This window comes from Dromiciops gliroides, chromosome 4 (assembly GCF_019393635.1).
Source record: "Dromiciops gliroides isolate mDroGli1 chromosome 4, mDroGli1.pri, whole genome shotgun sequence".
Lineage (NCBI taxonomy): Eukaryota > Metazoa > Chordata > Mammalia > Microbiotheria > Microbiotheriidae > Dromiciops > Dromiciops gliroides.
The window spans coordinates 463475437-463490791 of NC_057864.1; the positions used below are offsets into that span (position 1 = coordinate 463475437).

At 45.4% G+C, this 15355-nt stretch overlaps 1 protein-coding gene across 2 annotated transcripts in view; it reads left to right on the forward strand.

Moving 5' to 3' along the window:
* ANKRD13B (ankyrin repeat domain 13B) overlaps window positions 1-15355 on the forward strand; it is a 30156-nt gene that overhangs the window by 10765 nt on the left and 4036 nt on the right. For both annotated transcript variants that reach the window (XM_044002456.1, XM_044002457.1), the window contains exons 2-9: window positions 3888-4023; window positions 4472-4596; window positions 4768-4813; window positions 6034-6177; window positions 6668-6857; window positions 6957-7023; window positions 7923-8004; window positions 14229-14293. In XM_044002456.1, the coding sequence (XP_043858391.1) occupies window positions 3888-4023; window positions 4472-4596; window positions 4768-4813; window positions 6034-6177; window positions 6668-6857; window positions 6957-7023; window positions 7923-8004; window positions 14229-14293 (855 nt within the window). The remainder of the gene's footprint in view (window positions 1-3887; window positions 4024-4471; window positions 4597-4767; window positions 4814-6033; window positions 6178-6667; window positions 6858-6956; window positions 7024-7922; window positions 8005-14228; window positions 14294-15355) is intronic.

Consider the following 15355-nt stretch of genomic DNA (forward strand, 5'->3'; position numbering starts at 1 on the left):
TGGGACATGGGAGATGCCCGGGTGGGGGAGGAGGGCCCAGGCAAATGTCATGCTTTCCAGGACTTTGCTAGTGCCCTGCTGTGCCAGGACCAGAAAGGCGGGGGGGGGGGTTGTGTGAATAATTGTGCATAGAGAAGGGAGAAAAGGACGCAGGGGAAGAATGGGTGTTGTTGGCATCTCCTGCCCTCTGCTACCTCCCCCTTCCTCTCTTGTGTCCCTGCCCTAACCCAGCATTACCCCTTCTGCTGACCCTACCCCTGGGAGCCCCTTCTTGTGTTCCTATGGTTAGTGCCCTTCCCCCAGGGTGCCATTCCTTCCTCCCCCACATCCTGGTCCCCCAGGCTTAGCCACACTCCCTGGGGAATGAATAGAGGTCTCCTTTTTCCATTTAAAATGGTGGTGGGCGGCATTGTTCCTTTTGGAAGCCCTCATGAGGCGGGAGGAGGACACAGCAGAGAATGCCAAACAGCCTGGAATAAAGTAAGGAGCAGCTCTTGTCCTTGGTCGCTCCAGCTAGGATTTCAAAGTGACCCTAAGTCAGGGATCATTCCCCTGCTCAAGAAACTCTGAGAGCTCCCTACTGCCCCTAGGTTCAAATACAAACCCCTCTGTCTGACCTATAAAGCCCTGCACAGACTGGCTCTGGTCTACATCTCTAGGCTGATTCCATAATGTTTCTCTTCATGACCTCTATGGTCCAGCTGAACTGGTTTGTTTGCCATTCCTAATACATAAGAATCTATCTCCCATCTCCATGCCTTTGCTCAGGCAGTCCCCTGCACCTGGAATACAATTCCTTCTCTCCTCTACCTCAAGCACCACCTCCTGGGGCAGGGGAGGGGGGGGCTTTACTACAACCCCCCCCACTACTTTGTATATAATTTTTCTCAATGTACATGTCACACACACATTGTAGAATAGGAATTCCTTGAGGACAGGAACAATGTTTTGCCTCATTAATGTTTATAAAAGTTGATGCCTTTTGTTTTTATATCAAATTCATTTTTACAGGTAGCCCTGCCCACCCAGCCAGCAAACCTTCCTTTGTAAAAAAGATAAACAAAGAAATGCAGGGGCAGCTAGGTGGCACAGTGGATAGAGCACCAGCCCTGGAGTCAGGAGGACGTGAGTTCAAATCTGGCCTCAGACACTTGACACTTACTAGCTGTGTGACCCTGGGCAAGTCACTTAACCCCAAATGCCTCAACAAAAAAAAGAAAGAAAGAAAGAAATGCAACTGTTTAGTTTTTTTTCTTTGCACCGCTAGTACTTGGCACATAACAAGCATGTGAAGAATAGTTGCTTAATACATGTATGTGTGGATATGTGGATGGATGGAAAGATAGATTGAAAGATGGATGGATAGATGGATGGTTGGATGGATGGATGGTTGGATGGATGGATGGTTGGATGGATAGATGCACGGATGGATAGATGGAAGGAAGGATGGGTGGATGGATGGATGACATTAATGAACGAGGCATTGACGGAGAGTCCTGGATAAAGCAATGGATCTCAAGTCAGGGAAGACACAAGTTCAAATCCCACCTTAGACACTTACTAGCTGTGGAATCCTGGGCAAGTCATTTAACCCTTCTCATTCTTAGTTTCCCCATCTGTAAAACGGGGGTGATAATAGCACCCACCTCACAGAGCAGTCGTGAGGATCAGATGAGGTAATATACTTATGGTTCTTCTTTGCAAACTTTAAAACGCTATTGTTATGAATGAATGACCCAGCCCCAGTCGCTCTCATTCTGAGGGTACATACATTACTCAGAAGCCTCCTCTCCCCAGGTGTGGGAGGGAACAAGGCCAAGGAGAGGGGGAAAGACAAACTAGATTGTTTTGCATTTTCATCTTTTTAGCAGGCAGACAGAGGTTGGGTTTTTTATGGCTTTAAAATTAATTCACTTATTTTTACAAGCATTTCTTATCTCTCCCTGCCACAAAACAAAACCTTCATAATAAATATATAAAGCCCAGCAGAACAGATATTCTCCTCGGCCATATCTAAAAACATTTGTCTCTTTCTGCATTGTAAATCCACCACCTCAGGCTGAAAGCAGGCGGCAGGTTTCCCCTTCAGTTTTCTCGGACTTAGGTTTGTCATCACAGGGACCACAGAGTCTTTCAAAGTTGTTTTTCTGTTGCCATTGGATAGATTGTTCTCACCTGGCTCATTTCCTTCTGTATCAGTTCATAGAGGTCTTCCCAATTTTCTCCAAAACTGTCCATTCCATCATTTCTTATGGCACAATGATAGCCCATTTACATTCATAAACCATACATAGTTTAGCCATTCCTTAAGAGGCGGGCATCTCCTTCATTCCCAAGTTTTGGCTTCTACAGAAAGAGATGCCCCAAATATTTTTGCACTATGGGCACTTTTCCTTCTTTGCTCTCTTTGGGGGAAGAGGCCTAAATGGGGGATGGCTTGGTTAAAAGTCCTTGGGGACATAGTTCCAGTTAGGTCCAATCAATCCCCAGTTCTACTGACAATGCATTAATGTGCCTATTTCCCCCCCAGTCCCTCTAACATCTGCTGCTTTTTTTGGTTATCTTTGCCAATCTACTAGATGTGGGGTTTCTATATTACATTCCTTAGAGTTCCTCTGATTTGCATTTCTCGATTAGAAATTTGTATAATTTTTATGTAGTTGTTAATGGTTTGTATTTCTTCCTTTGAAAACCATCTGTTCATATCTATCAACCATTTATCAATTGGGGAATGGCTCTTAGTCTTATACATTTGAATTGGTTTCTTATACATCTTGGATATGACCTTTATCAGAGAAATTGACTGAAAAGACGTTTTTCCCCGTGTATCCCTTCTAATTTTATTTCTTTTAAAATATGTATTTATTTAAAATAACAATAACCTAATTAAATATTAACATAAGTAATATGAAAAATAACTATATTCTCCAAAAGATTAAAAAACCCACAAAACTAGTAATATCTGCTTATTACAGTGTCTGGCACATAGTAGGTACTTATCAATAAGTGTTTATTGACTGACTGACTGTCCCAGGTATGCAACCCATCCCTTGGGAAGTGGCATTGTTTTACATTTTAAAAAATTAAACAATAAAGATGTTTATTTATTTATTGCTGCAGGGCAATGAGGGTTAAGTGACTTACCCACGGTCACAGAGCTAGTAAGTATCAAGTGTCTGAGGTCGGATTTGAACTCAGGTCCTCTAAATCCAGGTCCAGTGCTTTATCCACTGCGCCACCTAGCTGCCCCACAATAAAGATGTTTATTAAGGAATCAAATGTTCTTCATTTTTTTTTTCAAATTTCTCTTCTAACTTTAACTGCATTAGGTTTGCTTGTGCAAAAAACCTTTTTGATTTTATATCGTAGAAATTGTCCGTTTTCTTTTCTGCAATCCTCTTTCTTATTTGTTTGATCTTGAACTCTTCCCCTAGCCGTGGATCTGAAAGGTAATGAATTCCTTGCTCCTCTGATTTGCTTATGATGTCACCTTTTATTTCTAAGTCATGGGCTCATTTGGAGTTTATTTTGGTATATGGTGTGAGATGTCTGTTGGTCTATATCTAATTTATGCTCAACTGCTCTCGAGTTTTCTGAGGAACTCTTCAAGGCACATAGATATCTGGTGACTCATTTGATTTCTTGCAAATCTGTGAGGTCAGCCTAGTGGGAATTATTGTCCCATTTTGCAGAAAACCAAGGTTCAGCTGTGAGGAGGGGTTTGCTCGTGGTCACATAGCTATGGAATGGAAAATCAGGACTAGAATGTAAATCTAGAGCAGTTGGGGCTTGCTCCCCACACAGTACATCCATGAGGATTGTGCCTCTCTTGACTTGGGAGTCAGGACTGAGTGGCCGGAGGTAACCAAGCCCGTGTCTGTTCCTAGGTGGACATTGAGCAGCTGGACCCACGAGGCCGGACCCCCTTGCATCTGGCCACCACTCTGGGGCATTTGGAGTGTGCCCGGGTGCTCCTGGCGCACGGTGCAGACGTGGGTAGAGAGAACCGAAGTGGCTGGACAGGTGGGCTCCTTTCCTTCCCTCCCATTTCCCAGCATAGTCCCTGTCTCCACATGCCCCGCCCCCCCTCACTCCCAGAAGTCACTCCCCTTTCCTAGGCCTGGCTGTTCTGCCTCCACGCCCCAACCTTTCAGCCTAGACCCTCCTTTATTTCTATCTGAGTTGGAGGCACCATAGTGTAGTGGAAAGACCTTGGCTCTGGAGTCAGGGGAACTGAGTTCAAATCCTACCTCCATGCTTACTACCTGTGAGACCTTGAAAAAATTGCTTAAGCTCTCTGGGCCTTGTTTCTCTATCCGTAAACTGGTGGTGGTTGGAGCCAGGGTGGGGGGGGGGGTCAGACTAGATGGCTTCTGAGGTCTTTTCCAGCTCTAGACCTAGGACCCCTGGGACCTGGGGACAAGGAGCTTCCCTCCTGTGACACCCATGCTTGCCCCTGCCTTTGCCCCAGTGCTCCAGGAAGCCGTGAGCACCCGGGATCTGGAACTGGTCCAGCTCGTTTTACGGTACCGGGACTACCAGCGGGCTGTGAAGAGGCTGGCAGGGGTGCCTGTGCTCTTGGAGAAACTCCGAAAGGTAACCCTGCCCTTACCCCCCACACCCCCTCCCACAGGCCTTTCCCTTTGGTCCTCCAGTCATCCTCAGTTCCATCCATCCCTTATCCTTCCCTTCTTCCTCTTTCCCCTTCCTACCACCCAGTGTTCCCCAAGCAAACCCAGCTGTCTCTTCCTCTCTTCTCTGGCCCAGGCGCAGGATTTCTACGTGGAAATGAAATGGGAATTCACCAGCTGGGGTGAGTCACACTGTCCAGACCTGGGACCCTAGCACCTCGCCTGCCCTTGATTCCTGTCCAGTGGGGACAGGCCAGTGTCCCAAGGCCTTCCTCTGGGCTCCAGGCAGCTAGGGCATCCAACCATAGGATCCTGGAGCCAGGGATCGATTGTTGGAGCTGAAAGGGCCCTTCAGAATCATTTAGGCCCCTGTGTCACTATTAGAGGGGAGGAGATTCCCCCAGAGGGCTGAAACAAGCCATCCAGCTCAAGAGTTGTGGAGCCGGGTCATGAGCCCACACTCAGGTCTGACCCCAAGTTCAATGTTCATTCTTTTTTGTTGGTGGTGGTGGTGGTGAGGCAATTGGGGTTAAGTGACTTGCCCAGGGTCACACAGCTAGTAAGTGTCAAGTGTCTGAGGTGGTATTTGAACTCAGGTCCTCCTGAATCCAGGGCCGGTGCTCTATCCACTGCGCCACCTAGCTGGCCTTCAATGTTCATTCATGGAATCACAGATTAAGAGCTGGAGGGTGTCTGAGGGGCGTCTAGTTCAACCCCCTCATTTTATTTTATCCCCCCCTTTTCAATTAATAAGCATTCATTTTTCTCTCTCTACCCCTCCCCCAATGATTCCAGTGATGTAGATAGGGAAGATGTTCAATAAGCATTTGTTGTTGAATGAATAAATGAATGTCTAAATCATAACCCTCATTAATTCCTTAAACCGGAAAAGGAAGAGTAAAACCCTTGTAAAGAATGTGCACAGTCAAGAAAAATCAATTCCTACAATGGCCGTGCCCCCAAATGTGTGTCTCGCTCTGCATCTTGTTTCCTCCACCTCTCCATCACAAGATGAAACCCTTTCATTTTATCTGATGCCCAGAGAGATCAGGCCTGAGGTTATGATGCCAGAGGCAGGATTTGAACCAGGGTCCTCAGGCTCTAAATTGAGTACTCTCTCCATGAGTTACAACCTGGTTGGGGAGAGTGGTGGCAAGTGTTTTGGGGAGGATGAATTCCCAGCAGCTGCTTAACCTCTTCCTCATATTTCACTGCCCGCATACTTTGGTTCAGGATGGATGGATAGCGTTATATGGGAGATGTTCAGCTAGGCTCTGCCTCCCACTGACTTCTGGAAAGAGCCCACTGCCCCCTGGCTGAGGAGTAGTCGGAGGAGGGAGGGGGAATGTTGCCCAGAAACTTCAGGCACCAGACCCCTGATGGGTAGGCCTCCTCTCCCCAGTGCCCCTGGTGTCGAAGATCTGTCCCAGTGACACCTACAAGGTCTGGAAGAGTGGGCAGAACCTTCGAGTGGACACCACGCTCCTCGGTTTTGACCACATGACGTGGCAGCGGGGAAACCGAAGCTTCGTCTTCAGGGGCCAAGGTCAGTCCTAGGACCAGAAAGGCGGAGGGAGGGGTATGGGCCAGGAAGGGCAAGAGATGGGGGAGGAACAGGAGGTCAGAGTTAAGTCCCAGAGTAGCCCCTACTTTGCAGGCATCTGTGCTTATTACAGTGTTTGGCACATAGTAGGTGCTTATTAATAAGTGTTTATTGACCGTCCCAGGTATACAACCCATCCTTTGGGAAGTACCAGGACATTCTTACCAATAGATTGTAAACTCCTTGAGGGCAGATCGATTCATTTTTGTATGGTTCTCAAGCATCCAACAGTGCCTGGCGCATAGTAGGCGCTAAATAGATGCTCACTGAGTGAATGAAATTAATTTGTAATTAATGAGTGTTAGATTGGGGGTGGGGTGGTATAGCAGAGGGGCGTGGTCTGTGTCCTTTCCCAAGGCACCAGGAGAAGGGAATGACTTACTCTCCCTCCCCTCCTCTCTCTGGTATTTTGTCTGTTCTATCCTCGGGGCAGACACAAGCGCAGTGGTGATGGAGATTGACCATGACCGGCGAGTGGTCTACACAGAGACCCTGGCGCTGGCTGCCCACGACCGTGATGTGCTGCTGGCCGCTGTCCAGCCCACAGAAGAGCAGGTGCTCAGCCGCCTCACTGCACCTGTTGTCACTACTCAGCTGGACACCAAGAACATCTCCTTTGAGAGGTGGGGTAGGGGAAGGGTGGCAGAGACGGGGAGGGGCTCCTTGGGTCCCCAGTGTTGGGGGCGGGTCTAGCTCATCTCTACAACCCTTTACTTTTCCAGGAATAAGACGGGCATCTTGGGCTGGCGCAGTGAGAAGACTGAAATGGTGAATGGCTATGAGGCCAAGGTGAGGGGCACGCAGGTGACTGGGCCCAGAAAGGCACCTGGTGGCTGCCCTTACTAGGGGCAGGAGAGGGACTTCCATGAGGGCAGAGACTGTCTTTGGCTTCTTTTAGTATCCACAGTGCCTGGCACATAGTAGGTGCTTAATAAATGTTTATTGAATTGAATGACTGAAGGGCAAGGAACCCTCATGATCTAATAGAAAAGGCACCAGGCAGGGTATCGGGGACCTGGGCTCTTCTTCCTCTGTCACTAACCAACTGCGTGACCTTGAGTAAGTCACTTCCCTACTCTTGGGCTCAGTTTCCTCATCTATAAAGTAGGGATAATGGCTCATGGAACAGATTGGAGAACTGGAAGGGACCTTGTTGAATGTCTAGTCTAACCCCTGAGGCCCAGAGAAGATCAGAGATTTGTCCAAAGTCAGGCAGGTGGTAAGGGACACAGCTGAGCCTGATAACAAATCTCACCTTGCACTGCCCACCTTGCTCCACTTGAGAAATGCTGCTCCTATACCCACACATGTGCGGGTTCATTATTTAGACATTCATATATTCATTCAACAGAATTGAGCACCCACTATGTCTATAGCAGGGAGTTCCCCACGTCCATGAACTCACAGGTGTGTTGTGCTCAGTGTCATGTAAAGACAGACAAGAGAAGGTCCCTGCCTTCTGTGAATTCGGTGTCTTATCAAAGTTGCTGATGATCTTGTGAAGGCAGGGGACTGGACCATATGACCTTTCTGGGTCCCTTTGAGCCCTGTAACAAGGCTACTTGCTTCCTCTCCCACAGTGAGGGAGTGGATGGGGAGAAGTGAGAGGAAAGCCCACTTTGTGGGGGAGGAGAAGGCTCAGGGAATGGAAGAATTTGCTTGTGAAACTTCATTCTGACTTCTTCCAGGTGTATGGTGCATCCAATGTGGAACTCATTACCCGGACGCGGACAGAGCACTTATCAGAACAGCACAAAGGCAAGATCAAAGGTAATGGTGGGAAGAGGAAGGGGGCCTGGGCCAGGTGGGCAGGATGCCCACTGCTCCCTCTGGTGGTATCTTCTAGCATCCCAGCAAAGGGTCGGTCACTGTGGTCCAGTGGCCCTGAGTGAAGGAGACAGGAGACATGGAGTCCAACCCCAACCTTGACACTGACTAATTAAATGATCTCACCTTTCTGAGCCTCAGTTGTCTTGTCCAAAACTGGGAATATAACAGTGAGGCATTGTCAACCAGGCAACAAGCATTTATTATGCACTTATTGTGTGCCAGGCTTAACATTGGGGATACAAAGAAAGGAAAAAAAACAGCCCTCGGCTCAAGGAGCTTACAGTCTAATGGGGAAGATGACTTGTAAATCACTAGATATGTACCAGACCCATACCAAAGAGATGGGAGATGGGGCAGCTAGGTGGCACAGTGGATAAAGCACCAGCCCTGGATTCAGGAGGACCTGAGTTCAAATCCAGCCTCAGACATTTGATACTAGCTGTGTGACCCTGGGCAAGTCACTTAACTCTCATTGCCTATCAAAGAGGGAGAGAGAGAGAGAGGGAGAGGGAGGGAGGAAGAGGTAACTGAGAGGGGCAGGGAGAGCATCCCTGGGAAAAGGAAGATAGAATTTGAATGGAAGCTTAACGGGAAACCCCAGAGGGCTGAATTCGGAGTCAGAAGACTTAGATTTCAGTCCTGGCTCTGTCACTTATTAGCTGTATAAGCCCAGACAAATGTCTTCCACCCTCTATGTCAGTTTCCTGCTTCATCTTAAAATGGGTATAATAGTGCCTGCACTACCTTCAGACTAGGACTTTGTCAAGGATTAAAGGTGATAATGTGTATAAAATGCTTTGCACCCTTAAAGTACTAAAGGAATATCAAGATTTTTGTTTTGTTTTGTTTTGGTGAGGGAATTGGAGTTAAGTGACTTGCCCAGGGTCACACAGCTAGTAAGTGTCAAGTGTCTGAGATCGGATTTGAACTCAGGTCCTCCTGAATCCAGGGCTGGTGCTTTATCCACTGTGCCACCTAGCTGCCCCAGAATATCAGGTTTTTTAAAAAAATTCTTCCATCAAAGTCAAAGTCATGGCTCTTCAACAAGGGATCTTGGGACACATGAATTATTGTGTGTTTTTTTAATTTGTGAGAGAGAAAATGGATATTTATTCATTAAAAAACCCCCAAAGTGTATATGTACACACACTCTTTCACCAGTTATAATGTTCATTATATGGTCCATATGTATTTATATGCATATGCATATATTCAGGTATTTGTATGTACATATAAACACTTTATTTTTACTTATACATGTTTACATATGAATACACATACTCTACATATGTATATATGCATATACACACATATAAAACAGGTATGTGTGTATATACACACACACACGAACACATAAATACCTGCTTCAATTGAACTTAAAAAACCATTTTGATAACTACAATCTGATATAATGGATTTTCTTTGTAATCCTATGTATTTATACATTGAAAAGCCTTGTTCTGAGGAGGGCCCCTGATACAATAAGTGGTTAATAACTCCTGATCTAGAATGCTGTGCCAGCGTAGGGTTGAGGGGGGCAAGCTTGGGTAGGTCCTTGGAAACTGAAATGGCGTCAGGTGATGTCTTGGCCATGGCCAGGATTGTATGCCATGGCCCATGGACCGTGAACCAGCTCCCCAAAGTTTAAAGAGCGTCTTCAGCAGGTTGGCTCCAGACTGCTCTCAGAGACCACCGACTCAAGTCATAGAAGGGTTTTGGTTAGGAGGCCTGGGTCATCCTCCTTCTGCCCTCTTCCTTCCCTGCTGAACTTCCCCCACATCTCAGCACTTGAGCTGTAGTTTTGTTTTTTGTGGGGCAATGAGAGTTAAGTAACTTGCCCAGAGTCACACAGCTAGTGTCAAGTGTCTGAGGCCAGATTTGAACTCAGTTCTTCCTGAATTCAGGGCCGGTGCTTTATCCACTGTACTACCTAGCTGCCCCATTTTGTTTTGTTTTGTTCTGAGTAGTTGAAGTTTTAAAATATTATTATCCAATTAGACATTTGAGTCCAACTTCTTCATTTTTTTAGTTTTTTTTTTTTTTTTGAGTTTTCATTAGTATCCTTTGCTTTTTTTTCTTAAAAGTATTTTTCCCCCAGTTACATGTAAAGGTAGTTTTCAACATTTGGGGTTTTTCCCCATAAAAGTATTTTATTATTTTCCAGTTACATGTAGAGATAGATTTCAACATTTATTTTTATAAGATTTCTAGTTTCAAATTTTTCTCCCTCCCTCCCCAAGACAGCAAGTAATCTGATATAGGTTATATATGTACAATCACATTAGACATATTTCTGTATTAGTCATGCTGTGAAAGAAGAATCAGAACAAAAAGGAAAAACCTCAAAAAAGAAAAACAACAAAAACAATAGAAACAGTATGGTTCAATATGCATCTAGATTCCAGTTCTTTTTTTTTTTATTCTGTTTTTGGAGAACATTTTCCATCATGAGTCCTTTGGAACTATCTTGGACCATTGTATTGCTGAGAAGAATCAAGTCTATCACAGTTGATCAACACATAATGTTGTTGATACAGTGTACAATGTTCTCCTGGTTCTGCTCATCTCACTCAGCATCATCAACATTTTTTGTTTGTTTGTTTGTTTTTTGTGGGAGGCAGGGCAATGAGGGTTAAGTGACTTGCCCAGGGTCACACAGCTAGTAAGTGTCAAGTGTCTGAGGTCCGATTTGAATTCAGGTCCTCCTGAATCCAGGGCCAGTGCTTTATCCACTGCGCCACCTAGCTGCCCTAACATTTGGTTTTTGTTTTTATAAGATTTTGAGTTCCAAACTTTTCTCTCTCCTTCCTTCCTTCCTTCCCACCCTTTGTTTTTTTTTTTTTTTACAAAACAATCACCATGTTTCTCACACACACACACACACACACACACACACACACAATTCCTCTCCTCTCCCCTCCCCCTTCCAGGGAACAATCCCACACTACAAATAATATTTAAAAAAATAAAATACTATTAAGATTGGGAAAATACCCAAATAATATTTTTTAACAAAGAGAAAGAAGGAAAAATTAGTATAACTGATGGATACATCAGAAAAATCTGAAAATAGATGCAGTCTGAAATATTTATGGACCTCTGCACTTGGGGAGGGTGGGAGTTTCTTCTCTTGTCTCTTTTCATAACCCTTTGATTTTCTAGATGAGCATACTGAGGCCTAGAGGAGTGAAGGGGCTTATCAAAGGTTACCCCGGGTAGTAAGTGGCCGAGCCTGGGATTCAAACTTCTAGATATTGGAGTGGGAAATGAGGACAGTATTGACATACATGAATGACATCCATGTAGCCATTCTTTGGCCCCATCAAAAAACCCATTCCATAGGCTCTTTGTTGCACAGAATTTTTCTCTAGTGATATAAAAAGCTCTTTGGAGTGAATGAGTATAAAACTCTTAAAGCATGATGAGGAAAAATAGCCTTCAGCTTCAATATGGAGGTCAAATAGAACCAGTGAATGAAGGTGATAACTAAAACTATCTAAAATAAATCATTTTCACCTTTCTTGGCCTCAGTTTCCTTATCTGTAAAATGAGGGTAATGAACTAGGACCTTTGAGGTCCCGTTGAGCTCTATGTTCTAAATCACTTCAGTCTCCCAGGGCGTCAGATTCCACATCTATCAAATGAGAGGGTTGGATGAGATGCCCTTTGAAGTTCCCTCCAGTTCTCAATCTAGGAGTCCTACGATCCTGAATCAGAAGCTCAATAGGAAAAATAACCATAGAGCGAAGAATACCTTTGCAATATAAGTCAATGCACACTTTTAGAACAGTAAAATGTGGGGCAGCTAGATGGCGCAGTGGATAGAGCAACGGCCCTGGAGTCAGGAGTACCTGAGTTCGAATCCGGCCTCAGACACTTAACACTTACTGGCTGTGTGACCCTGGGCAAGTCACTTAATCCCAATTGCCTCACACACACACACACACACACACACACACACACACACACACACACACACAAAAACAAAACAAAACAAACAAAAAAAGAACAGTAAAATGCAGGAAAATGATCTGAACAAAAACCTGTACGGTGTGAATGAAACAAAGTACTTACCACCCTAAGGTAGTCATAGAAAGATGAACACATCTTTGACAAAAAAAGGAGGAGGAAGGTTGACCAAAGTTTGCATGATTGCATGCTAATCCAGTGAAAATCTTAAAGAAATACTTCTGGAATGTGATCAATATTGGGTTACCTTTGGTTAGAACTTATGAAATGGCTAATATCTAAGTGTGGTATCCATGAGTGACAGTCAAGTAAATTCAATAAAAAATATTTTAAAAAAGCAAGAAACAAATGGCTAAATTCCATGGACTTTTTGTTTATAATGGTGATATGGGACTCAGTCATCACCACCAAAAATTACAGAAAGGTCACCCATAAGGAGCCCATCCATATGGATAGATTCAAGTTTTGCAAGAAAATGGAATTTAGGGCATACTGAATACTGAGATACTATGAAGTTGTTAGAACTGCTGGGGTAATAACTAGAAATAAATAAATTGGGTCAGAACTAGAGGACCCTCCCAGACAGAACCATTGCCCATAAACACTTGGACAAAATATTTGACCCACAAAAATTCAGGCCCTCATTTTACAGATAAGGAAACCACGGCCAAGAAAGGTGAAGTAAATCAATTACAAATCCCTCCTCCCCAAATACAAATCTCCAAATATCATCAAGCCAAATAAACTGTAATGGAACTAGAAGACCACTCTGGGTAAAACCATTGCCCATAATCACCTTGACACAATATCTCCCCATAGAAATTCAGGCCTTCATTTTACAAATGAGGAAACTGAGGCCAAGAGAGTTGAAATGAATTATAAATCCCCATACTTAAAATACAACCCCCCAAATATTCTTTTTTTTTTTTTTTAGTGAGGCAATTGGGGTTAAGTGACTTGCCCAGGGTCACACAGCTAGTAAGTGTTAAGTGTCTGAGGCCGGATTTGAACTCAGGTACTCCTGACTCCAGGGCTGGTGCTCTATCCACTGCGCCCCCTAGCTGCCCCCCCCATATTCTTGAGTCACATAAACTGTACTGGAGCTAGAGGACCACCCCAGACAAGAGCATTGCCCACGATTGCCTAGACATAATAAAAATTCAGGTCCAACATTTTCAACAGCCATCCATCACCTCACTGAATACTCCTAACTTCTAAATTACATGGAATGAAAATCTTTGAAGATATGGAAGTGATCGAAATTATGTGGGGACACAAAGTATGGCTCATCCCTGTTGTCCTTTCTTGCTACTGGAGTTGTCCTGAGGGTGCTTTCAATGAACCTATGGAAGATGAAGGAAGAAGAATAAACATGCATTTATTAAGTGGCTACCAGGCACTGTGCTAAACGCTTTACAAGTATTATCTCATCTGATCCTCAAAACAACTGTGGGAGGAAACTGAGGGAGAAAAAAGGTTTAAGGAGTTCCTAATATTTTTCTTTAGGTACAGAAAATAATCATCTTATTCACCTGCACACTAGTCTGACGAACAGGAAACCGAGAAGGACAATAGCAAGAACCACTGGTTTCTGAAATCCCATTGAGTAAAAGATGAGAGTAATAATGACAATAGATGACATGTACATAGCAATTTAAAGTTATCTCATTGGTTCCTCATAACAACCTGTGATGTAGACTATTATTAACCCTGTCCTATAGATGAGGAAACTGAAGTTCTTTCTTCACTTGTCTAAGTGACTTGCCCAAGGTCACACGGTTAGCATGTATCTGAAGCAGGATTAGTGCTTGGGTCTTTTGACTGTTGTGTCCATTAGACCATGTCGCCCCCAAGACAGGTACATTTTACCCATCGATGCTTGTGGCCAACAGTCATTAAAGATCACAAGTTTTTGTTTCTCTTAGTCTCAGGGAGGTGGAAGGTGGCTGTTTTCAGCTTCCTGCTGGCCTTTTGGCAGTCCAAGGACACCCTGTTCAGCTCCTAGGCCTGCCTTTGTCCAGCATGGGGTAGTATCACAGAATGGCAGAGGGATCTTGGCAGCCCCTCTGCTTTCTGCCTCGGCCTTCATTCTGGTCCTGGTCTCTTGCCATGGACTTCGGAGGGCCTGGGTGCCAAGGGGAGCAGGTGGGAACAGGTGGTACCTGCCTGGGTTATGAGACCTTTGTCTCTTGCAGGGAGCAAGACCCCACTACAGTCATTCCTGGGCATCGCTGAGCAGCACGGGGGGCCCAATAATGGGGTGAGTGCCGTATTGGGGAGGGGCATGCCTGCGAGTGACCGTGTGACATTGACCACGGGCGTGCAGTGGCAGGGCACAAGGGGAGTGTGGGGGAGACTTTCTGTTCTAGGGCCCTCCCTTCCTCAACTGCCTATTGAGATCCGACTCTTCCCCTCACCTCAACTCCAGAACTCCTGGTTCCCTGCAGGCTACATGGGCCTGGAGTGGAGGAGAGAGCAGGGACTGACTTTGCCTTTGTTTGTATCCCAGCACTGAGCAGAGTGCCTGGTATGTGACAAGAGCTTGATAAATACTTGTTGGTTCATTGGGTGGGTGGGTGGGGCAGATCTAGCCCCCGAAGGCATTTGGCCCAGTTTGGGGATCAAGGCGGATGGAGCTGGGATTTTGTTTGTTTCGAAGGCAATTGGGGTTAAGTGACTTGCCCGGGGTCACACAGCTAGTAAGTGTCTGAGGCTGGAATTTGAACTCAGGTGGAGGTGGGACTTTTGTCTGATGTACCAATCCATCCTCCACAGAGCCGCCAAACTGCTATTCCTAAAATAGCTCTGACCATGCTCTCCTTTGCTTGGGAGAAGTAAATGGCTCCCTATTGTCTCTGGGATAAAACACCAACTGCTATCACTTTTAAGGCCTTCCACAATCTGCTTACTCCCCACCCTCTGGCACATTATGCTGGCCTATGCTGTGGACAATCTGGCCGTGCTCCACCTAACATAGGCTGGTCCTCATCCTGGGCCGTGCCCTGTGTTTGGCATTCCCTCCCCCCTATACCCCTCACAATGGAACCCTTAACTCCCTCCAAGCTTGAGCTCCAACTTCTACCAGAAACCATTCCCAATTTCCCTAGTCGTTGGCACTGTCCCCTACACAAATTCTGTATTTTGTATTTGCTTCTCTGTTCTTCTGTCTTCTACCGTGTGTCCTTCCCTCACACACAGTAGGACATCAACTCCTTGAGGGCTGGGACTGTTTCACTGTGGTCTTCTCATACCCAGAACCAAGAACGATGCCTTGAAACAGAGGGAGCCCTGACTCTGGCATCAGTTCTGATTCTACCTCCGT